The sequence below is a fragment of the Hippoglossus hippoglossus genome, chromosome 16 (assembly GCF_009819705.1).
Source record: "Hippoglossus hippoglossus isolate fHipHip1 chromosome 16, fHipHip1.pri, whole genome shotgun sequence".
NCBI classification, from domain to species: Eukaryota; Metazoa; Chordata; class Actinopteri; order Pleuronectiformes; family Pleuronectidae; genus Hippoglossus; species Hippoglossus hippoglossus.
In genome coordinates, this window is record NC_047166.1 from 4,540,256 (window position 1) to 4,563,996 (window position 23,741).

Genomic DNA, 23,741 nt, shown 5'->3' on the forward strand with positions numbered 1-23,741 from the left:
CCTGTGTTGGTCTTCACCACGTGGAGTCTTCGTCACTCGTCACTGATGAAGGGAGAGAATCGTTTCACATCATCTTTAGGTTCAATCACTGTTCAACTTTCTCTGCGATTCAAATCATTTTAAAGCTCAAAACTTTAATGAAACTTTAACAATTTAATGATTTCTCCAGGTTTTCTATCTCAAAAAGACTGTGGAAGCCAAATTAGTTTCAAATATACTGAAAGCCTTTCGGGACAGAATGATGATTGTAGATTGTATCAATCAGTACCAACATGTGATTCCTGCCAACACAGGAATCACATGTACCAACACGCTGACATTATGACTTTATGACAAACCTGGTGCGTGGTCATTCCACCACAGTAGAGACGGGACTTTCAGTTTTGGTTTGTTTCTGGGTAAAGATTAGAACAGAAGTTTACTCTGAATCGTACCTTGAGATTACACTCAATGTGAAAACTGAATGAACATGGTGGTGGAGTTCCCCGTTGAGATCTTCTTGGATAAATTCAGCCTCTGTTACCGTTAGTGAAATTAGGTCTCTTTATGCGTGTGTGTGTGTGTGTGTGTGTGTGTGTGTGTGTGTCATTACACTGGCATTCAGCAGTTCTTACTTTGAAGCCTAAGTAGTAATACTGGTAGTAGAACTGATATTATCTCAGGGGACCTGGATTTTACCCCAAAGTTCTTCCCTTGAAATAATAATAATAATCTTAAAGGGAAACACCCCTGATAAATCCCCCCCCCCCCCCCCCCCCCCCCCCCCCACTGCACTGAAAGTCTCATTTGAAAGCGAATTTAATGTGCAGCTCTATTTGAGAAGTATCTGGGTAAATTAAATATGTTTGTGTTTATGAAATGAAAAGAAGGAAATACAATTCCTAGAAAATAGCTATGCAAACATAACTCCCCCTCCCTAATGTGAATGTTATTCTGGATGTAGATGGATGTAGATGTAGAAGCATGAAGATGGAAATAATCTACTTTGGTGATAATGTGTCATCCACGGTATAAAGGGAAGAATGACTTATTCTGCACATCAGCAAAGTCGGTGCAGAAACTGAACTAAAAGCAGTCTTGGTTCTATATCAGGACGCTGATTTATCACCGTCTCCTGACTTCAGCATGATCTCAGTCTGCTGTGGATGCAAATAAGGCCTGAGAACAACTGCACATGTCAGTGATCTGAAAAGTTAATTCTTCGAAATGAAATCAAAGGGCTGGGATATTAATAAGTGACACTCGGACCTGTTGAGTAACATTCTCACGTGTCTGGAGGCGGAATCGTTTTTCTGTTTAATGTGCATTTTAAACAAAGAGGCTGTTGATCTGTTGTTTGGCCTGCAGCTACTTCCCTCGCCCGATGAGCCGCTTCTCTCATGAAACACCAACACTTCCCTCAGTCTCTGAGGATTCAGCTTCAGCAGGGTCGACCAGTGGAAACTGTCCGGCTGCTGAGTCCGTCTTTCGTCCAGTGAGTGATGTGCCAGAGGAGACGTGGAGGATGTCGTGGGCACATTCTGAGGAACGAAGGTAGATAAACACTCACACTAGCGTCATCATTTACTCCCACATGTGCTTTAATATCAGTTTGATCTCGAGCAGGACCAAGTGCTGCACACACTTCAGAGAGGCGTCTTCTTATTCTCTTTCGTGGAATTTTTATTCCTCAAAAGATAATTATTCTGTACATTTATTTACACATCTGAGATTCTTTTACAGGTGAATCCTTTTGTTCTATTTTATTTATCAATTGCATCAACTTGCATATTATCTCAGAATTGTTATCACTTTAATACCATATTTCTGGTTTTACTCATTTCTCTCTTTAGGATTTTATTGTTTTATCTTTATCAACTTGGAGTTTTCACATTGCAAAGTTATGAGACTTGTGATAGTGTTTCCAGTTCCTGTCGTATTGTTGTGCTCTGTGTGTGGAGGGGGTGGGCGGTAAAGTTCAGTAAAACATTGATTCTGGTCGATTTAATATGACGAGCAGGAGGCCCAGGTGAAATCTGCACTAAGTGTTAAATGCAGGTTAAAAGTGAAATGTTAAATTAAAGGTTAAAAGTGAACAGTGCGTTAAAAGAACCAGAAACCACTTAAAGTAACTAAATTCATCTTCACAGAATTGATCTGGGTCAAACTTGACTTCAGGCTCTCAGCACCTCAGCTACTTTACAAAAGACCCAACCAGCACCTTCCAGGTTTTAAACCCCAGTGAATTCATCAAAAATAGATTCAAAAATATATATTTTTATTTTTATTTCTATCACACTGTTGGTTCGAGTCTGTTAATCCTCATGGTGACATTTCTCCTCTTCAATTCAACAGCCTCACTGCAGCGCCCAGGGTCCGACTCCAGTTCTGATCACAGTGCCTTGCTCAACAGCAACTGAGCAGCTTCACAAAGGTAATACACTGTGTGGTATATACTGTATATATATAGTGTATATACTCCCTGGCCACTCATTACACCCACATAATGCAATGCAAATTAATTCAACAGCTCTGCATTCACCCACAGTGTTCAGCTCGTGCGAAGTTTCCGAGAGATGTTAAAGTAGGTTTTTGTCACAGAGGTCACAGCGACATTATACTGAAATGAGACGTTCTTCCCCACGTTGGTAAATGAGGTTAAAAACATGCTTCAGTTCACTGCAAACTAAAACCTCAGGGGTGAACTTGTAGTCCGATTCATTTCCCTCTGATATTTTGACCTGTGCAAAGGATGCTTCGTCCAATTGTTTGTTTGTTTAGCAAGATGACACCGAACCAACCAGACAGATTTCCACCGGTGGGAAGGATGCACTGTGGGTCAGAGAACATTTTTCATCAATTTCCCAGAGAATAATTCGTGGAGCCTGATGTAAAAAAAATCAAGCAGATTTAGGGAACTGTTACTGTCTCTATGAGTCTGTGCAAATTGGTGCAGCTCATCTGATTTGAAGCTGTTTGACCTTTGCGGAGGTAGGCGCTCTACTATTCTAGTATTGAAATGAAATATTCTTCCCCTTTCATGTTGGTAAGCGAGGTGAACAGAACATTCAAGTAGACATGTGGTTAGATTCATATCTCTCTGACGCCGACTGCCTTGGATTTATGGCTGAGCTGTTGCACTGGATCTCATTAGACGCTGCAGTGGCCCCTGAAAGTATAATATCAAACTTGCTCTTTTGTCACGTAGAACAAACCAAGTGCAACAGGTGCGAAGTCTCTGTGTGTCTGTGAGGCAGAATGGCCTTTAGCTCTGACTAACATCAGTACTGTGACATTAAACACACACATTCACACACCTACAGAATGATTTGCATCCCCACAGCCCCCCTCCTGAAGTACAATGTAAAAACATCTTTGTGCTCTAACGTAGTTTATGCATCACTTGGGTTTGGACTCTTATGGTTCAGCTCCTGGTGCCTAATGTGAACATCTGTCTCTAAACACTCAGAGTTAATCCCATTTGGAGTTAATGTCGTTATTAAACCTGAGCGCCGAGGGGCTGCACAGGCACCGTGTGACTCATTCAGCTTCAAACACATGTGCTCTCTGCTGGAACTTTCAGAAAAAAACCCCAATAAGCCGTGTGTGCTAAGTGTGATAAGGGTCTTTTGAAAGGTCTCATTAAACACACTGGATCCTGTTGTGAGTGTTTTATACTGTTGTGCATCAACAGTTATACGTTTACTCTGACAGGTGGAACACTACGTGGGGAAGAGGTTGTTTAAAGTTCAATTCGTCATTTCCTCAGCACAAAGTCAAATCTTTAAAGTCAATTTTTTTTTTTTTATTTGTTATAAACAACAGAATTATTTTTATTTTTATTTGAATTTCAGCTTCCTGTTGATGCTAAGTGTTGCATATTCATACATATTCATGCAGTGTGGATGTGGTGGAAAAGCAACATCCACACAGACGCCACTCAAAGGGGCTGAAACCACATCCTTAGTCACGCCACTGACGCCTTCGCTGTGACACAGACTGAACCCTGTTCCGCTAAACGCTCTCACACAGCGGTGACTCGGGCAGCTCAGGGACAGAATTTTTCATTTTGACAAATAAGAACAGGTAAGATTGTTGCTTTTAGAGAGAGAGAGAAGTGATCGAGTTACTGGGAAAAGTCTGTTTTGACACCTTTAGAAATTCTGACTTGTTGAAGTGTGTGCTCGTTAATGAATGTGTTTACATGCTCCTGGTAATGCTAATCTTACATATTTTAACCTTTTGTCTATTCGATAAGGCGTTTAGCTCTTTTCTTTTCTTTTTTCTAACCACTGATCATTTTATAACAAATATTTCTATGTACAGTTTCAGCTGCTGTGTTTCCTCTCGTCGAAGCGGCTGAAAACACTGGGTCGTCCCCATGGCGCTGAAAGCTGTTTGCTTATTGCTGCTGTTGGACGTCACTTTGTTGATCCACTGTGGTAAGTTGACTGATCCAATTCTATTCAATCTATTGATCTGAATTCCTAATGGAAACTCTTCAGTTTAGCTCAGTATTTCACTCTTGTACGTTGCTGTGTGTGTTTGTCTCGATGTTTAAACCTTTGGCCAAGTTTCGCCTAAAATTAGTTTTCTTAACTTGATTGTTTCTCTTGGTAACTGACTAATTGACGGGTGAATGAATGTTGTTTGTTTTTTTTAAACCTCACCAGCTGAACGTTCACCTCATTTCATTTTTGTTCCAGTCACGTCTTTGTACAATGTCACCTGCTCGACGGACTACGATGTGTCACTGAATTGCTCCTGTTCAGGAATAACTACATATCCCATCCTCATGGAAGTCAGCTGCAGGTACAAGTTCAGATCTCCATCTATCTTTAATGTTGATGTTTATTTCCTGTGTGTGGCTTTATTGTCCCACCTGTAACTCAAAGGGCTCTGGAAACAGTCGAGTTGATTTAAAATGGCTTCGTTTACCTCAGGAAAACACTGCAAGAAGTTTGACCTCCACAGTGAAGCTGTTTTTAATATTAATACTCTTCACTTGTGTGATAATGTAAAACTGATCTCATGTTTATTATCAATGGTTTAAGCCATAGGGTCTGACGGATTTAGCATTTTGAAATTTTCAGCTACTTGATGTGTCGTCGACTGTGTTTTTCATAAATACAGTATATGACTAGAAACAAACTTTTTGGGGGATTCCTTGAATTTGACTTTAGGATTATGACCAAGATATGTACCGATTGTGAACAACAACACTTCCTGCTCCCTGCTGGACAAACTACATAATGGTCACACTGTTTCTAAATTACAGCAAAGAACTAAACAAACAATAATTTTGTTCCCGCTGCACCGGAGGTTGTGTCTTCACCCCGGAGCGTTTGTTAGTTGGTTTGCTTGTTGATTACACAAAAAGGATGTGGTCTATGGTTCAGGGAAGAACCCTTTCAACTTTGGTGTGGATCCGGATCAGTGGGGGCAGATCCAGGATCAGGCACATGCAGGGTACTGATAGTTATGAGTGTGTGTTATTCGGTGCAGCCTGATTGAATTTAAGGGGCCTTGGCGGAGGTTCGAGCTTTAATGAGCGTCATTCCAGTCACTTAAATAATCCCGTTGGTTATTTCTCAAGCAATGTGTTAAATGTTTTCTGTTTCCTACCTTCCTCAAAAGTGATTTGATGTTTTCGTCTCTACTCATGTGTTATTATATAAAGCTGGTAGTAATCTGAATCCATCCCAATTTTCTGACTTTCTTGCTCACAGACCAAGGTTTAATTCATTGGGGAATTGACAGATTAATCAATAATGAATGCACCTGCCTTGCATGGTTTACTTTCTCAAATGTTCCTTGCTGCTGACATGTCCCCCACGGATTGTAACACAGGGTTTTTCTGTTGCAGTGACGACGACGACGAAGTGGTAAACGGCAGCTGTGAAATCGAATGGCCTCAGTCCTGGTGCGTGATGAACCTGGAGGAGCTCTATGTAGTCGCAAGCATCGGGACCTGGTGCACCGCGACTGCCAGTCACCAGGGGGATCAAGAAATAACGAAGGAGACTGAGTCATCTAGCTGGGCTCTGAGTGACGTGGGTAAGTTAGATTTAAAAGCGTGATGTGGCATTTCATTCCATCGCGTACTGAACAGATAAGAAGACAACACAGACATTATCAAATGTCACAGACAACAATAGCATCTACGGTGCATCACTTATGACGTGTTTAGTGGCAAAATATGTGAGTAAAGATGATTTCTAAGAAGTTTGATGTTAGTTTCTATTTGTTTTCACACATTTAGATACTTGTCGAGTATAAAATCATACCACAGCCAATAGATAGAATCCGACCAGCGCTAGAATGGCACATACTTCCACCAAGGCCCAACATCCCCCCTTAAGAAACCAAATTTGATCCACAATTTTATTTACATCTGCACCTAATTGCAATTGTTTTCATCAAGAACCATTAAATTCTTCTCTTGAGAAATCAGGGAAAGTCTTGAAAAATTTGAAAGTTGAACAAATTTATCCTGGATCTGCCCCCCCCCCCCGATCCGGATCTGCACCAAAAGAGACGAGGACAGAACGATTCTAGGGTAGTTCAGCGAAGAACACCAGTTATTTGATCTTTGTTCTAGCGAGTTCTCGTGGAGATAAGAGCAGGTAGCAAACACCCACCCGCCTGCTTGAGCCTCCATATTCAGACAAAAGCTAAAAATATCTTCTCTTATTTACGTATGTGCATTTTCAATTTCACAGTGAAACCTCAGCCTCCTTCCGACGTTCGAGTGACGAACACTGACGGACTCTACAACATCTCATGGGCCCACCACAACCAAAACGACTGTCTCCAGTACAGGCTGCGCATAAGAGAGAGCAAACACCCATCAAAGGTTTGAAAGCACAAACAGAAGGTGAAACGATGCTGTTGCAGTACGTTGATGTTCAAGTTTCTCCCCTGACGACTCCCATGCCATCTTCCTGACAGGCTCCGGTTCCTTCCATTCTCTTGGAGAAGTCACAGTACATCCGGCTGCACAACAGCAAACTCCAGCCGGGTGTCAACTACACTGTGGATGTTAAGGCCAAAATGTGCCCTAACAACGTCTATCGGGGTCCGTGGAGCGAGTGGAGCACTGCTGTGGAGTGGAGGACAGAAGGAGCTCCTGTGGAGGATGAAGGTGAAAGAACTAAACCAACCTGGAAACAATCACATCATCAACTTTGTCACGATAAATCATTTCATTATTTGTCTGGTTTTTCTTTCTGTACATGTGCAGGGATGAATGGATATTTTTGGTTTGTCCTCCCCATCATTCTCGTCTTCTGCATCCTTTTGTGGTATTTCCAGAAACTGTGAGTATTGTACACGCTGGAGTGACTTTGTTTTTCTCCCTGTGTTGGATTGTGGCACCTTCAGAACTTTAAAGGAGACATATTTCCTCTGGTGTGTTAAATAGGTTTTTATGTTCATGTGAAAGTTCTGCTTCAAATTAAAAAGAGGCTAAAAAAGAGGAGCAGCAGCAATGGACGGTTTGAGGAAAGTGATTTCTGAACATTAGAGCATGAAAACCTTTTTAAGTAATAACCCAAATTAAAATTGTCAACCTGAATATGTCTCCTTTAATAGCATCTTAAGTTGCTTTCCAAAAATTCAGTGGCCCATGTTTTCATATTTCTCAAACACAGTGAAGTTTCTCACGTTAAAACTTTCACACATGAGCTCAAAAACTTCATTTCTATATATTCAATCAGGCTTTCCTTGAACTACTACTATGATTCCTATAACTACTACTCGGAGAAACCTGCAGATATTATTATATTTGGAAAACTATAAATTATCACAGACATAAAACATGTAAATTGTGTTTAACGTTTAATTTCCTTTTAAACTTGCACATCACTGAATCTAAATCAATTGTACATAAAAATAACTGCAGCGTGAAAGCAGGCTGTGCCTCGAGATCACCAGCACTTTGTTTTCCTGTAAACGATTAGCATGTGTTCTCGCTGCTTCAATCTACACTTTCCGGGCATCACCTCCCACGAGTAGACAAACCACGGCAGCGTCGTATGTGCACTTTGCGCTGCCATGGCTAGAAGACATAGGAAGTCATGCAGAGCAGTGTCAGAGAACTGAGAACACCACCGAGAGCACACACACACTTACAAGAAGAACAAGAACTCACATATCAGGGGATACTACCTTCTTTGAGCCGTGATGATTTCAACTTTGCTTTGGCTCGGCGCATCACTTTATAATTCTTTTTTTAAAAACAAATATCGTTGTTCGCAGCAGCAAATGCAATGTGATCATTTTGAAAGTTTCAGTTTGTGGGGACGTTTTTTTTTTGCATTTTACTGCATTTGGGTGTTTTACAATATTGTTTCGCCGCAGAAGCAAAGAACAATAGAGCAATAAAGGTGTAAAAGGTGAAATCTCCCATCATGGTGGTGGTGGTGCTGTTTGTGCAATAGATCGATTTCACTTGGTAAAACATTATCCTGAATTCAGAGAGTATCACATTATACAGAGCCACCGAAGATCATTGTTGACGACCTTAAATAACCCCTGCTGTTTTAAAAACACCAGATGTTTAAATATAAAATAGTTTTAACGTGAATATTTCCACAATATTCTCGATTGACTCTTAAATTATTGAATGTCCTTACAGCAAATAACGTCAGAGTGTCTTCCTAAAACATCAAATCAACATTGTTTCCAACTGTATTAAGATATTTGCACCTTATACAGACGTCTGACTTTTGACACTTGTGTCTGAGTCAGAAATGAAACGGTCACTGCAGATTTATACAGAATTAAAACAGTGGTGTCATATAGCGCTGGCACTTTTGACTCATGTTCCAAGCAACCACCCTGAACCACTCTAAGGTTTTTATTATTATATATATTGAGTCATAAAACATTAAAAGTTCAATAATTTTTAGTCTAAGATGTGACTGTCTCCAGCTTCAGCGCACAGCAGCTCACATTAATGTCTTTCTGCAGTATCAGAATGACTTATGATTTATAAAGCTGCCTCTGCACCACTGAAAACTGCATCAGCACCTTTGAGTTATGAATGTCATTTGTCTATTTCCTTCCTTCCTCTGAAATCATTTGGTGTTTGTTTCAGGTTTTTGACAAAAAGACTCAAGGTGGTGACGTTCATCCCCAGAGCGAACGTGTTTTTCGAACCTCTGTACCACGACCATGGAGGAAACTTCAAGGTAACGGTTAATGTTCTGTATTTATACTTTTCTGTGGATGATGACACTCCACCAGCACTTTCTCTATCGTGCATCACTGCTACACTGTCGGAACAGTCGTCTGGGTTTCAGTATCTTGCCCAAAGGACACCTCAGCATGCTGAAAAGGGGTAGATGGGGATCAAACCGGCGACCCTATGGTTAGAGGACGACCCGCTCTGCCCCCTGAGCCATAGCCGAGGAAAGCAAAACAAACTCGGTTGAGTGTTATTTCCAAAACGGCCCAGCAGGTGTTGCTGACGGGACTTTTCAGCACATCTGGACTCAGCAGACTGAGTCTCCAGGGAATTTCCCTTCACTCACATGTGAGGGCTCAGATGTTGAGAGTGACGCGGTGTGCAGGGGCTTCAAGAGGATTTTCTGTGGTTTGATATTTTTAAATGACAGCACAGTGGAAAATCCCCCTTCCTTTTATGTGTCGAGTTTCAGACCTAAAATAAGACTGTTTTCATTTGATATGGCCACAGATTACGATGATGGTTCTTTCCGCCATTGTTTTCATTTCCCCTGATATTTAATCTTCCGTCGGTTCAACACCCAAACAGACGATTACTGAAACACACTTAAATGTCAAAACAGCCTCAAAATAGTCACATTTAACTTTGCCCCTAAAAGATAAACGACCCGGGTGACAACCCAGAAACAGGTGTTGGATTTTAAGCAGCTGAAACTAGATCATGTTCTCAGGGTCGAAGATTCAAAAGGCAAAAATACTTTTCCCCAACTTGTTTATCATCCAGGGTTGAGAGTTTACTGTATAATTCCAATGTTACCGGTTGTCTGGACATTTTTCTAGAATCCTACTTATCCTAAACCGGTGATGTGGACATTTATCTCGGGATTAAGCTGAATAGAAAGAGCAATAAATACATCTAGCGCTAAATAAATCTAGTATTATTTTTAATAATAATACAATATACTCGTAGAGTTTACAGTTATTGAGGTATTCTTTAAAAACTACTGGCAGTATTGCAGTTCAGTGCAGCTCAGCTCAAGTAAACCCAACACCTTCAGTGTGGGATTTATGTGCAGTTACAAAGATTTCCCAGCAGAGTGTGCTACCACAGCAAATAACCTGGAGAACATTCAGTGTTGTGGAAGGGGAAGAAGTAGAAAGATGATGAAATACAGAAGAGATCAGAGTCAGCTGGTTTAAAACTATAAAAACACACAGTTATATACAAACATAAGAACAGTCTATAAGAGCAAAATATGACGGTGTAAAGAAAAACATGTGGGAGACAAGAGATCACAGCGTGAAATGCAAACTGTCAAACTAATATATAGTTAAAAAGCGTATGTGAACAACATAAAACACGTGATATTATAGAAGTCATGAAGGACATATGTGGGGTCACTGGTAACGTTAAGAAATCAAATACTTTCAATAAAAGAGTTATGAAGACAATCTGCTGCAGAGGAGTTTAGTTTATGTATTTGATTCTGATGCTGCAGAGTTTCTTAAGTAGCAGCATCTGGATTTTCACCGTCATCAAACACTTAAACTGACGACAGAAACAGAAATTAAACTAACTTAAATGTGTCCGTTTATGAAGGACGTGTTCTTAAATGATACTAATGAAAAGCTGTATTATGTCTGTAGCAAGGGAAACAACAACAACACGTCTTCAGTGTGAGGTGCTTTTCTGCAGGTTTGCACTTACAAATCCTGTTTGCTCTTCAAAATATCTCATTGGGCGTTTTATTTATTTTGTACACGGTATCTTCAGGATCACTTCGATAAACTGAACCACGCTCTTGCTGAAATCTATGGTCTTGTCAGCCTGTGCTATCTGTCTCTCGTGGCGTTCCTTCAGTGCATCAGAGACGACTCTGTGATGCTGATGATCTTTTTCCGTCAGGAAGTGGTGACGTGAGCATCGAGAGTGTGGTTCATGCTTATCTGGGCATCACCTTTCTGCATGTAGGCGAAACGTGGCTGCAGAAGATTCACACTTAATAAGCTGCTGTGAAGCTGTGTGTGTTTGTGGGAGAGTTGAAACAAAGTTTGAAAATTGAAAATTGAGTCAAATTTGAAACAATGTAAAACAAAAATCACAGTTATTCATAGCAGTGTATCTTATAAATCATATATGCATAACGTAGAAATGTTCATGTTGGCTCCTTCTTACTCCAATGAGTCTTAACGTGTGATGGAAAATGGTTAAAATGTCAATACTTTCCTGCAGTATGTGCAAAAATAAGTTGGTGGATAATAATGATGAATAATGGACGCTAACACCGCATGTATTATTTCCCTTATGGTAACATCATGTATAATAACAGATACTAAAAATGTTTAGATCCTGCTGGAGGTTGTAAAATCCTCAAGTAGTGAAAAGCCAGAGGCTCCTGCTCGAGGAACTGGAGGCTGCTGTTGGGCGGGGGAACATTTTACCACCGAGCATAACCTCCTGCCTCCGCTTTTCAACCCTTGATGAGAAGTGGAACGTTTGATAAAATCACAAAATAACACCACAGTCGTCCTGGAAGTTTCCAGTCTCTCACATAACCCCTGTTCAACCCCCCCCATTGGCCCTACCCCTCCATTTTCAGCTACCCAGAGTAAGGCTCCGTCCTGCAGTAAATCCTACAAACCTATAAACTCATTAATAAACACACGTTCTACCTCCATCCATCCATTCATCCATTATCTATACAACCGAACCTTTCCCAAAATGCTGCATTCCTTATATTCCTTTAAACATTCACAGTGCCAGTGGTTCTATAGACTCTGAGTTAATGTCTTCCCTTTGCTCTGTTGCAGGAGTGGGTGAAGCCTTTATTCAGCGAGTATGATTACCTGCGGATCGAATCTCAGCTGACGAGCGAGAAGCAGTACGACGTCCCTCAACGGAGCGAGGAGAAGAAGAGCTTCAGAGAGGTCAACGAGACGAGTAATGGCGGTCACTTCCCCCACGTGCTGCAGCCTCAGAGCAACTGGCTGCTGCCCTTCCACAGCGATGGCAGCTCGCAGGACACCGGCCACTCCGCTGGACACGTCTCCATCCACACGGTTACCCTGTCCGGAGAGGAGTATGAGGAGGAAGTCATGTCGCAGAGCTCCGTGAACACCCTCGCCAGCTTCCAAGACGGAGAAAGCTTTGGTTCGTTCGAAGAGGTCGACAGAGAGCATGCTGGGTACGATTCAGAGGGACCTCAGCTGGACAGACAAAGCGCGATGTCACCAGAGCATGAAAACAAAATGTCCATCGAGTTATCAGAAGTGGGAAATATAAACTTTCAGCCACGTGCTGAGTTCAACGAGCCAGAGAGGATTTCCCTTGACTCCTACACCTCAAACGAGCACTCGGAGGACGGCTACCCTCGTGTGGACTTGGACACCATTGACAGTGGTTTTGCAGAGTGCAGCAGCCCCGGGGCCTCGGACACAGCGGAGCACATGGACTCCGACTTATTTCAGGAGCAAAAAAACTCTAATTCAAACTACGTGAGGCAGTGGATGATATGTAACATTATTCAGGAGGACGCCAGCAACTCGGACAGTGAACTGCGTGAAACACAGTGATGATTATTATTCCTGCCACCGTTAAGCTGCGTTTATGCAGGACTGTGACTTTAATGCAACACTTTTTGGAGTTCTGTGGGTCGTGCATTTAAAACATGGACATTGTTGTTGGTATTTTCACAACAGATATTTGAGATTCTAGTTAGTTCATCTTGAAATGTTGAACCCTGTACTTTGTATGACGTGTATATAGTCAGCTTCTCTTGTTTTATAATCGTTGTTTGTGTTTAAATATGTTTTGAAAATAGTCTTTCCCTTCATGTCTCTTGCAGTGAGTTTCTCAAATGCTCATTCAATGCATCAGTCCGTTAATAGGTCATAACAAAGCAATGAGCATCTATAATTATTTGCATGGGACCCTCCGGACGTCTTAGACATTGCAACACAGGATCAAAACTCTGCATTTATGCTTTTGTGCATAATATCTTTGTCATTCTGTCTCCGTCTCTGCATGTTCTTATGCTTCATCTTGCACCCTGTGCGTGCTGCCTTATCAAGATGTCTGATAACGTTCTTGTAAATGACCATTATCTGTCATCACTGCAACCACTCGTCCTGTTTTGTGCAATGTCCCTCATCTCCAAACACGACGATTATTTCTCCTCTTTCACCAAATGTTATATTCGTGTGGTACATGCACAACTGTGGAGGTGCAACTGCAGGAACTGGCAAAAGATTTAACTTATGAAACTACGATGTTTTTTGCCTTTTCTTAGGGAGTGATTCATGGCTCTTGATGAGGCATCTGTGGGGAACTGATATGAGTGTGTAATTGAATTTAAGGGAATTGTTTGGTTTTTGCAGTTGTATCAGATCTACTCAGTGCCTTTCTAGTTTGTTGGTTTGTTGCTTTCTTTATTAGCAGGACAATGCTTAAATGAATTTCCACTAAATCTGGTGGAGGGATGAGACCTCGGCTTTTAAAGACTCCATTACATTTTGGTGCAGATGTGGATTAAGGGGAATCAGAGATCTGCACTCTATTATTCTAATTCTGTCTGTTTTCTCTGTCTTAAATTCCATGTAAATATTAAGTTGGATTTGAATGTTGTGGTGTTTGCTTCTCCTTCGTGCTCTGTGTGCTCAGTCTGTGCCTGCAGATGTCAAAATAAAAGAAAGAATCACGATTAGAGAAGCTGATGCATGTTCTTCCAGACAAGATCATAGAAGGAAAACCTGCAACACTTGGGAGATTTGGGATTTTACACCACACACATCAAAAACACCATCCTTTGAAAGACTGACCCCTCTGGAGGAGAAGCTGAAACCTGATCATTAAAAAAACAAACCATTAAGTCTTAAAACATGTATAGCAACTTAAATATATTAATAATTCACCTCAACAAAAATTACTCTGAAGAAAAGCATGAAAAAAAGATCCACAAATGACACAAAAAAAAAACTCTGAGGTTTCACATCCTGTGATGCAACTGATAATAAATTGAAGCTCAGTTCATCTCATTCAGTGTGTGAGCCACCAACAGCACCAGGGCAGCCCCTCAGGTAACAGCACATTTCCATTCTCTACCATCATGACAACTGTATAGATTTTCTTGTCTTTTTCTAGAAGATTAACTTAATATATTGTTATATTGTAATTCTTGCTACTGTGGACTGGAACGATAAATGTGTTGAATTACAGCAGAGGTGGACACACATATAATTCAAGATGAATTGCAAACTGAGGTTTTACTGTTGTCCGACAGAGTGATACTCATCTCCATGGAGACATGAAGTGTCCGCAGCTCCTGTTCGTGTGTTGGTGCTCCAGCATCCTCGCTGTGAGCAGCAGCAGCACAGGTAAGGCTCAGCTCTCTGGATACTGAGAGGATAAAACAAGGCATCTCACAGCAGATCTCATCTTGTGGTTATTTGTGCGATCACCTTCGCCCCATTTAACTGTGCAGAGATAATTTCACATGGATCCTACGTGCATTTTACAGTTTACAGCCAGCACAGAGCAGGCGGGAAATGTTGAAATGTCAAGTTGTTATTCACGTCTTTCTTGAGTAATATTAATTTTAACTCAAGCACAGTGAGTCAAGTAAATGTTGAGTAAACCCCCGACTGTGGTCACTACCCCACAGTCGGGGGTTTACTCAACATTTACTCAACTCACTGTGCTTGAGTTCTTCCATTTTTATGAAACTTTATTCTTCTACGTTTGAAATAAACATGGTAATATTAACTCTACTTGAGTAAATGTAAGTACTTGCTTTTAAGGTAGTAAAAGTACTTGCAGAGTGTAGCCTATTTCTCAATGCACTTAAGTGAAGTAACTAAGTAAATGTACTTTGTTACGTCCCACCACTGGGAATAAGTAATTATGTCCAAATCTACATGATATTTTCTCCCTCACTTGTAGCTGATAGATATTCCTGTGTGAGTGCCTTCTGGAACGAAGTCGCATGTGTGTTGAAGATCACTGGTGATCCTGTGGCACAGTCCAACACCAACTACAGCCTGAAGTTCACAAATATCAGGTAACTGCACTTCTTCCACATTTATATAAGTTAATGAAAATGTTGAATTCTTAATGTTTGTGTTCATGCATCATGTTATAAACAAGCATGTTTATGGTGGTTTTTATTTTTATTTTAGGGACGATAAAAGGTACACTTGTCCACTCATCTTGAAGAATCACACTTACAGTTGTGTCTGCACAGTCTTTGACAGAAGAGTGTTCACCTCTAGTACTACGTACAACGTGCAACTGTGTAATGACTCCAGCTGCCGTTCACTCATCAAGGGATTTACACCATCAGAAAACAGTGAGTATGATTTTATTGTACTTCACACTGACCGTATGTGACTGACGGACTGGTGTGACACATGTGTGTGTGCATGCATGCAGTTGTGTGTATTTGATATCTGGGGACTGTGACTGACACATGCGACACATGCACACACATATGCAGAAAGCCTTTTTCTGCCATTTTGCACTAGGCTTATTTGTAAATATGTCATATTCGTTCTCTGCATAGTTATATATGTTCACGTAAAATGTTTTTATTTACATGCTTATATTTTTCTAGATGTTTACACTTTTATATATCTAACTTACTTTGAAGAGAGAAGCCACTTACAATTTCATTATACCTGGTTATGATGACAATAAAGATTTTTCTATGTAAAGACATTCTGCACTAAATCCATAATGTTTGTTTGGACATAGTTCTAAAACTATTGAAGCTACTCAACCACTTTTAAATTCATTAGATCCACATCTGGATTTGGATCCACGTCAATGTGCACCCACTCATAGATGTTAGTCACCTATGCCGGATTTTCTTTTTCCAAATTCCATGCATTATTTGGAAATCTGTTTAGACGTTTTTGCGAAATTCTGCTTACAAACAAACCAATGGACATAAACACAAGCTCCTTGCGGCGATAATAGTACATTGTAGGATTATGACAAGTATTATTCAGGAGAGATACTCAACAACACATATTAGGTAGTATCTTTGTACTGTACGTAGTAGACAGATTTGTATATATGTAAATATGATTCGATCAATGTTTGTGATCAGTTCAGCTGACACCCCCGGATGAAGTTGATGTCCAACAAACACCAGAGGTTTTCAACATCACCTGGAAAAGTATGTATGAAGACCATAAGTACTTAAATGATTTCCTCGACTACGAAGTCCTCCTCCAGAAATCTCCCAACAGTGAGAGCAAGGTGAGATCCACTGTCACAAACAGACAAACTGTGACACCGTGTTTCGCTGCAGATGTAAGACCTGACAACGTTCTGATTGTTTCCCCAGACACTTCACAGGCGTGAGGAGTTTGCATCGATTTTACGGTTACAACTTGAAGCACATGCTACATACTGCACTCGAGTGAGGTCCAATGTCAGGGGAGAATATAACACCAGTTGGAGTCAATGGAGTCCACAGATATGCTGGAAAAACAAAGTGCAAGAGGGTAAAATCATACTTTTTCTTTAGTCGTCATGGCACTGACTATGAATGATGCATGTAAATGTACAGATAAACATCAGAAGTCTGCTTCCTCTAGTCTTGTACTTATGTGTGAGTCTCTGTTATGTATATCTCAGTTATTACATATATTGAGATATACAGTTAATATAGTATGAAAGACATGAGTCAGTCTCAAAGACCAAAACCCACTCTACTGCTTTTGTGGAATAACCATGAAAACCCCTAAATGTCAGTTCCACTGTCACCTCTGACTCACTAATGCTGAATTATTTCCTGACTCTCTCTCAGAACAAGAAAACATATTGATAACTTTGACCAAATCTCTGGTCCCGGTGTGTGTGGTTGTGGGAGTTCTGGTATTTGTGTTCCACAGCCCCGCTGCAAGGTAAATTGTGTGCACTTTCAAAAATAAAATTCAACTCTATCATAATGACTGTTCTCTGATTTGTAAAATTTGCTTTGATTGACAGAATGAAGATAAAAACTCTGTCCCACACGCCGTCGCCTGCTCCTTTCTTTCAACCTCTGTTTCAGCAACATGAAGGAAACCTCAAGGTGAGGTGGCAGAGTGGGTTCCTCTCACACAGTGGTGTATAGACGTCTCTTGTCCCCAGTCATTATGTTCAAGACCTCGGGGGTTGTTTTGGTTTATCATTTTTTGTTAAGATTTGCTTCAGCTTTACCACAGTGGAAGTACATTGATTGAAAGAATTACATATGAGGATAGAATTTAATACAGGGAACCAATCAAGGCACAAACACAAACAGCTAGAATGGAATTCAGTTGAATACATACCTGCAAATATCAATCCCCTAAATATGCCAGATTCGTTTTAAAGATCCATGTATTATGCTGTGTAACATGTGGAAATAAGTCATGCAGCTGTCTCCAGCCTTATGTTTCCTCCTGTCCATGTATTTACAGGAATGGCTCTCACCTCAAGGTAAATACGCACTAGTGTACAAAACTGACGAGATCTTGATAAACGATGCTGTGACTGTTGAACCAAAACCCAAAACCAAGGACCCAGAGGAGAACCAGGACCTCCACATCACTGCAGCTACACAACTGACATTCCCTCAATGTCAAACCTCCTACGTTGGCTTGCCTGGGATGCACGTGGCGCCCCAGCCGATAACCACGGTCCATCCTGCAGAGGACACTTCTTACACTCGGCTCCCTGGCTCTGTCTGGGGCTGCAGCATAGGGGAAGTACCAGTAACGCCGTCGCCGTCTCAAGACGTCTTCGAGAGCAGCTGCACTGACTCTGGTTGCAGCTGCGACGATCTGACCCCAAGCCCAGAGTGCAGTTTACCCAACAGTCCTGTTGAAGCCAGTTCGCCGCCACGTTACTGTAAAGATTACTGCATCCTCAACAAAACAGCAGAGGGTGTGGTTCCTGTTTTAGTGTGCAAATGAACGAAGAGCACATATATTCCATCTGATTCCCAGCATGAGGACGAGAGCTAAAAAATGTTAAAACCTGTTCACTGGTGGCACGGATCACAGCGGCTGGTTGTTTCAGGGGAGGGTCAGAATCAGGCTGTTATGCATATGGCCAAACTATGTTGTATTTGCCTTGTTTGTATTTTATGTCCAGTTATACTTTCTGGGCATTCCTTCCACATTGAAGCTGATAACTCTGAACTCTGACATCTTGTCCAGGGGCCGAGGGTTTATAGAGCAAGGATGACAGGAGGCAAAAGCGGGGACCACCTAGAAAAGTGTGGAATCAACACCGATGCTCAGTGTCGACTCACCAGACCATCGGCCACATCTTCTGTGGGAGCCCACTGGTCCCATTTGCTTTGACACCTGAAGGAGACAAACAACTGGCGCGATAAGACATGATGATGATGATGATGATGACTTGTTTGGGGTTTTTTGGCTTGAGAAAAATGCTTGTAGATAATTGCCGGGTCGTCCTCCACCTTCCAATTATTGAAATGTTGATGAAAGCTATGAGTGTTTTTCTTTAGGGAGGGCAAAAGGCGCTGCTCTTAAAATAAAGGGGATGAATCAAATGCTCATGCTGTGCTGTACAGTTTTTCCTTCAGGGGATCAATAAAGAACGATTCAAACACATGAATGTTTCTCTGTTAATCTCTGTTTGTATGTTTGTTCTCAACCATTTCTTGTATATATGTTTAAAAGTAAAATCTGATGTAAATAAAAAGAAAAACGTGGCTCTGCTCTAAAATCTTGATCTTTTACATTATACGTTTATTTTATTTCAATACCTCAGGACAGCAAAATTGATGGAGAGAATTGGATTTATTAATTCATTTATTTTATACACACCCCCCTCTCCCTTTTTCTCATTTGGACTTTTATACATCCTGGTTCACACTCCATACCAGCTGGTGGCGGTATTGCACCAAAACGTTTATTTAATTTTTTTTAACCAACCTCTTTTAAACACACGAGAAGAAGCAGAGAAAGAAGAGCAGCTGTGTATCAGCAGATGTGACTCTCACTGTGTGTGTATGTGTGTGTGTGTATGTGTGTGTGTGTGTTACAGCTGCAAACATCTGGACTCCAAACTGAAGCTGTGGCTCACTTCTCTGTGACATTCTTGAACAGTCAGTGAGAGCAGAGCTGTCGCCTTTCACCCTGTGGACTCCGACATGACGATGAGGAACAGTAACAGCAGCCGCCACAGCAACCTGCCTGGTTTGTCCCCAAGTTTGCTGATGGAGGAGGAGGCAGCGGCCGTGGAGAGCGCCATCAGGGCGGCGGTGGACTCGGTGGTGGCGGTGATGCGCGGCGCCTGCAGCCGGACGCTGCTGGAGTACCAGAGGAGGCTGGAGGAGCGGGAGCTGGAGGTCAGGAGGCTGGAGAGCAAGTTGGAGCAAAGTGAGAGTGAAGTGACGCTGCTGCGGGAGGAGGTGCGGAGGAGGCAGCCTGGAGTCCCAGCCTGTGGTGGGTCAGACCAGGAGGAGGTGCGGAGGAGGCAGCCTGGAGTCCCAGCCTGTGGTGGGTCAGACCAGGAGGAGGTGCGGAGGAGGCAGCCTGGAGTCCCAGCCTGTGGCGGGTCAGACCAGGAGGAGGTGCGGAGGAGGCAGCCTGGAGTCAGAGCCTGTGGTGGGTCAGACCAGGAGGAGGTGCAGAGGAGGCAGCCTGGAGTCAGAGCGCTTGGTGGTAGTGACTCCTCCTCAAACAGTTCTACAATATATGTCACTGTGTTACTGTGTGTGTGCCGGACGTTGTGTCTGTGCTGCAGCATGAAGTTAGAAAACGTTGTGCTCATCCTACCTGGTTTATCTGCAGTGAAGTTTTTATAGAATTGTCTTTATTGCCATTCATGTGTGTGGTTTATATGAGTTTGAATGATTTATTCAACTGATGCTATTTTTCCTACATTGCATGTCGACTTTGTCGGAGGTCTGTTAAGCAGCCGACACAATCTTCAGACCCAAGTTCATAACTTTTCAAAATATAACCTCTGAAATTCAGCTCAATATGAAGCATGGCCGCAACAAAATGAAACTTGTGCTTTTACTTTTAAGTCAAATTTGCCAAACAGGAAGTGATGTTGTCAGTCCAATAGGGTGAATTAAAAATAATCAAATCATCAAAATGATCCTGTGGTGATTTTGACCCAGTTTGACCCAGTTTGACCTTCAACCGCCGACCAAAGACACGCTGCCACATGCCCACTGACTACTACAGAGCGCTGGTTGCCTGTTTGTTCCTTTTTTATGAATTTTGTACATATCATGTGTCCAAATGGCACCAAAATGGACACTGCATGTCCCTGGACCATTAACAATACATTTGTCAGGTGTGAAGCTGATAAGATGTACGGTTCACGAGATATGCGTTCCACATTCAGACAGACAGACATGCGTGGGTGGAATTAAGTAGATGAGTTGACACATCTCCACCCACTTATCTCACTTATTTATCTGTTCATCAGGTGCTGGTGGAGCAACAACCACTCACCTTTCCCCGAAGCCCCATGACACAGCAGAGGCCTTTCCCCACCAACATGCCCAGAATGGAGCTCCTTCATTGGAGGGTGAAGGAGCGGCTGGATGCATCACCTCCGTGATCAAAGAGGAGCCCTCCGATCTGGAGCCGGTCATTAAATGGGAGGTGTGTGAGGGGAGTCTGCTGGACCAGCAGGAGGCTGGTGGAGCTGAACATCAGCATCAAGAAACAGCTGCAATGAAAAGTAAGCTGCTGTCGTATCTGTCTGGATGAGAGAGAAGCAACAGTGGTGAGCGACCTCGGGGTGCTTGTAAAGTAAAATGTGCAAAATACAAATGAGGCTGTTGCAGTAGAAAAGGCCCCGGTGGCTGCAATAAACACTGCAATGAATTCAGATTTATATTTTAATAATACATTTTATTCTTATCTCAACAAAGGTTACAACAAAGACACTTTGCATGTGTTTAAAATTGAATGGAAATCAAATAAATAAATATATAATAATATTCACACATATACACACATGCATAGAATAAACACCTACCAGAGTGCTCAAAACCACCTCTGTGGCATTTCCTGCTACAGAAGGTGTCTCCAAGACCACAATTTACCATGACGACACACACACGCACACGCACACGCATGCACACGTTGTGTCTCCATGACTTGAGAGAGAATTAAATTGAAAATTCACTTATAATGATTTCCTGGAGACTTGCTCAAACCTTAACAGTAGGAACTACTTGCCGAACCCTAACCCAAGATTCAGATTTTTTTTCAGACACAATTTGATCTTAGAATGAGTGAACAAGATGAAAAAATGTGACCGGATCAGTGGATTTGTTTTTCTGATCCCTGATTTAACAATATGAAAATTTCCTCTTGCAGACACGCGGGTTGAATTTGTGGCAAAAACGGCAAATTCCCAGATGAACAAGGTGACGACAACAGAAGAGGAAGACGAACCTGCTGCCAATCTGAAAAGGAGAGGGGGGTATAGATTTCTCAATCCTAAAATACATTGTACATATGTATACAATTGATTTATAATGGGCTCAGAGGGAAAACAGTCAAACGTCATCGACCAACTTCCAAACTCTTTATTTTGAATCCAGGGAAAGAAACGGATGCCGCCAACCCGAGACGGAGGAAGAGGTTGTTGTTGTGAAGAAACCCTGTGTGACTTATTCATCTGTCCGAAAAACAACTGCTCTGAATGACAATCTGAGCGATATCGGCTCAACACAGCTCCACTGGCAGAGCAGCAATGGCTCAATAACTTCAAAGTTACATGCACAAGAGCCGCTAGCATGTCAGCAGCCGACATACATCACCATGACAACCCCACAACCTACATGCGACCGTAAGAGTTGAAAATGAATTGTCACTAGTTATTCCATGGTTTAAGAAAAAGTCAAGTTTATTTATGACACGGATTTGAAACAACCAGAGATGACGAAAGAGCTGCACAATAAAATAAAACATGAGAAGAAGAATAAAATAAAAGGGTTGTAGGACTAGTGCCGATTTAACGCCTCAGCCTCTTACCCCAATAAGAATAATGAATAAAAAGTTGTCTTGTTCCTGTCAACACTGAAATTTATTGTCGTGTTTGATCTTCTGTTTTTTTTTTAAGCAATACTTCTCGAGGTCCTTGTTTCACTGGAGACCATCAAGCAACAAAACACAACTGTTCTTCAAATACTGCAGTCAGGAAACTCCCCCGGAGCGCCGCTCTCTGAACCTCCAGATGTCGGCACGCTTCCCCTTCCGCTCCAGTCGGTGCAGGACTTGAGATGTCTGGAACAGAGGCTCTCTGCCGAGTCAGAGCTGAAGAAAAGGATGGTAAAAATCTGTGACAAGTTTTCTGTAAAGCTCGAGATGTGATAAGGATAATGAAAGTAGCACATAGAACCCTTTGTTCCTCACATTGACTCAATTTTAGGGCTGATTTTCATTAATAAACACTGGAATTAGACATATTCTATTCTATCAAACTCTAATCTGCAGAAATATCTCAAGCTACTCCCAGTTTAAAGTTCATGAGGCTGCTGATTACTACGAAGTCTTTTTATGTTTTGTGTATCTTGATTGTAGAATGAAAGGTTACAACTTAAAGTTTTAAGTACTTAAAGGGGTCATGTGCTATTTCTTTCAGTGAAGATATTCAGACACGAATCACTGATTTTAAATGTTCCAGCTCTTACTATTTCCCCTGAAGACATTTTGCCTGTTTAAACCCTTCAATTGACATTGACATTTTATTTTGTGTAGAATGCTACACACTGCATACAGCAAATTAAGTAATGTCCACTCTCCAGATCTCGTACCTCGGCCTGTCTGGGGGGATGACGACCAAAGAGAGTGTCTGGAGGATAATGGCCAAGCTCTTTACCAACACTTTGGCCAAAAACATCAACTGGAGGGGAAGAAATAACAAGCAGAAGATAGAGAACCTTACCATCAAAAGAGTCATCATCAGTGAGTGTGCTGCAGCAAGAATGTACCTCTAAACCATGGGGGAGGGGGGGGAAGTTGAATTTGGTGTGCAGGTTGCAAGGAGGGGAACTAGAGAAATTAGGTTGCCCTAGAAAGGCAGGCGGTGGGTGCAGTAACCTCTTTTCAAACTTGACCTACTTCCCTCCTCTCCCGCAGATGCAGTCCGGCAGAATTCGTTCTGCAAGGATGCCGTGGATGAGGAGATAGAGCGATTCATAAAGCGCTGGCTGCAGCTGGCAGGGGACAGAGATGGAGGACGAAAAAGACGACAAGAAAAGGGCAAGGAATCCGCCAGCATGCAGGAATACTGCATGGATGACATGTTTACTCATGTGATTGAGTAGTTTCAGATATATCTGCAACACCAACTGTATATATCCTACGGCCATTTTACTTTTATCATCTAATGTTTAACTGGTAAGTGATCTGAAATAATAATAAGAACACAATACACGACAAAAACACGTCTATAGTCAAATGTAGACGCCTGCACACACACATACAACCACACTTATTGTTCCCTTTATTATATTTACTCTCCTCAACGTTAGGTACAGTAGATAAAAGAAATCTATACAGTTCCTTTACAATATATAGTTAATGACAAGATTTGCACT

The 23,741-nt window shown here is 41.7% G+C and overlaps 3 protein-coding genes and 1 long non-coding RNA gene across 22 annotated transcripts; all 4 read left to right on the forward strand.

Annotated features, from left to right (window-relative positions):
- il21r.1 (interleukin 21 receptor, tandem duplicate 1) lies at positions 1-12,837 on the forward strand. 2 transcript variants are annotated; one of them, XM_034610074.1, is made up of 12 exons: positions 1-79; positions 1,404-1,533; positions 2,335-2,413; positions 3,834-4,065; positions 4,306-4,421; positions 4,686-4,791; positions 5,846-6,036; positions 6,702-6,835; positions 6,931-7,123; positions 7,223-7,298; positions 9,080-9,173; positions 11,980-12,837. In XM_034610074.1, the coding sequence occupies exons 5-12, from the start codon at positions 4,361-4,363 to the stop codon at positions 12,739-12,741; spliced, it is 1,617 nt and encodes a 538-aa protein (XP_034465965.1). In that variant the 5' UTR covers positions 1-79; positions 1,404-1,533; positions 2,335-2,413; positions 3,834-4,065; positions 4,306-4,360; the 3' UTR covers positions 12,742-12,837. The 2 variants fall into 2 exon arrangements, with proteins under 2 accessions (XP_034465965.1, XP_034465967.1); XM_034610076.1 differs by lacking the exons at positions 1-79; positions 2,335-2,413; positions 3,834-4,065 and having other exon boundaries at positions 1,264-1,533.
- A 1,231-nt stretch (positions 12,838-14,068) lies between these two features.
- LOC117776297 lies at positions 14,069-15,216 on the forward strand. Its single transcript, XR_004616418.1, has 3 exons — positions 14,069-14,244; positions 14,448-14,541; positions 15,107-15,216. It is a non-coding gene; the product is annotated as an uncharacterized LOC117776297 (long non-coding RNA).
- A 130-nt stretch (positions 15,217-15,346) lies between these two features.
- On the forward strand, positions 15,347-18,798 carry il21r.2 (interleukin 21 receptor, tandem duplicate 2). The gene is made up of 6 exons (XM_034610092.1): positions 15,347-15,512; positions 16,280-16,426; positions 16,515-16,674; positions 16,980-17,076; positions 17,162-17,246; positions 17,617-18,798. Exons 1-6 carry the CDS (start codon positions 15,462-15,464, stop codon positions 18,109-18,111), a joined length of 1,035 nt encoding a protein of 344 aa, XP_034465983.1. The 5' UTR covers positions 15,347-15,461; the 3' UTR covers positions 18,112-18,798.
- A 212-nt stretch (positions 18,799-19,010) lies between these two features.
- LOC117776262 lies at positions 19,011-23,556 on the forward strand. Of its 18 annotated transcripts, none has more exons than XM_034610062.1 (9): positions 19,018-19,634; positions 19,686-19,742; positions 19,794-19,833; positions 20,612-20,869; positions 21,514-21,619; positions 21,741-21,988; positions 22,262-22,470; positions 22,947-23,106; positions 23,281-23,556. In XM_034610062.1, exons 1-9 carry the CDS (start codon positions 19,320-19,322, stop codon positions 23,466-23,468), a joined length of 1,581 nt encoding a protein of 526 aa, XP_034465953.1. In that variant the 5' UTR covers positions 19,018-19,319; the 3' UTR covers positions 23,469-23,556. The 18 variants fall into 18 exon arrangements, with proteins under 18 accessions (XP_034465964.1, XP_034465950.1, XP_034465952.1 ...); XM_034610066.1 differs by having other exon boundaries at positions 19,018-19,580; positions 19,635-19,688; positions 19,740-19,833; XM_034610070.1 differs by having other exon boundaries at positions 19,018-19,580; positions 19,635-19,688.
- Positions 23,557-23,741: the final 185 nt, after the last annotated feature.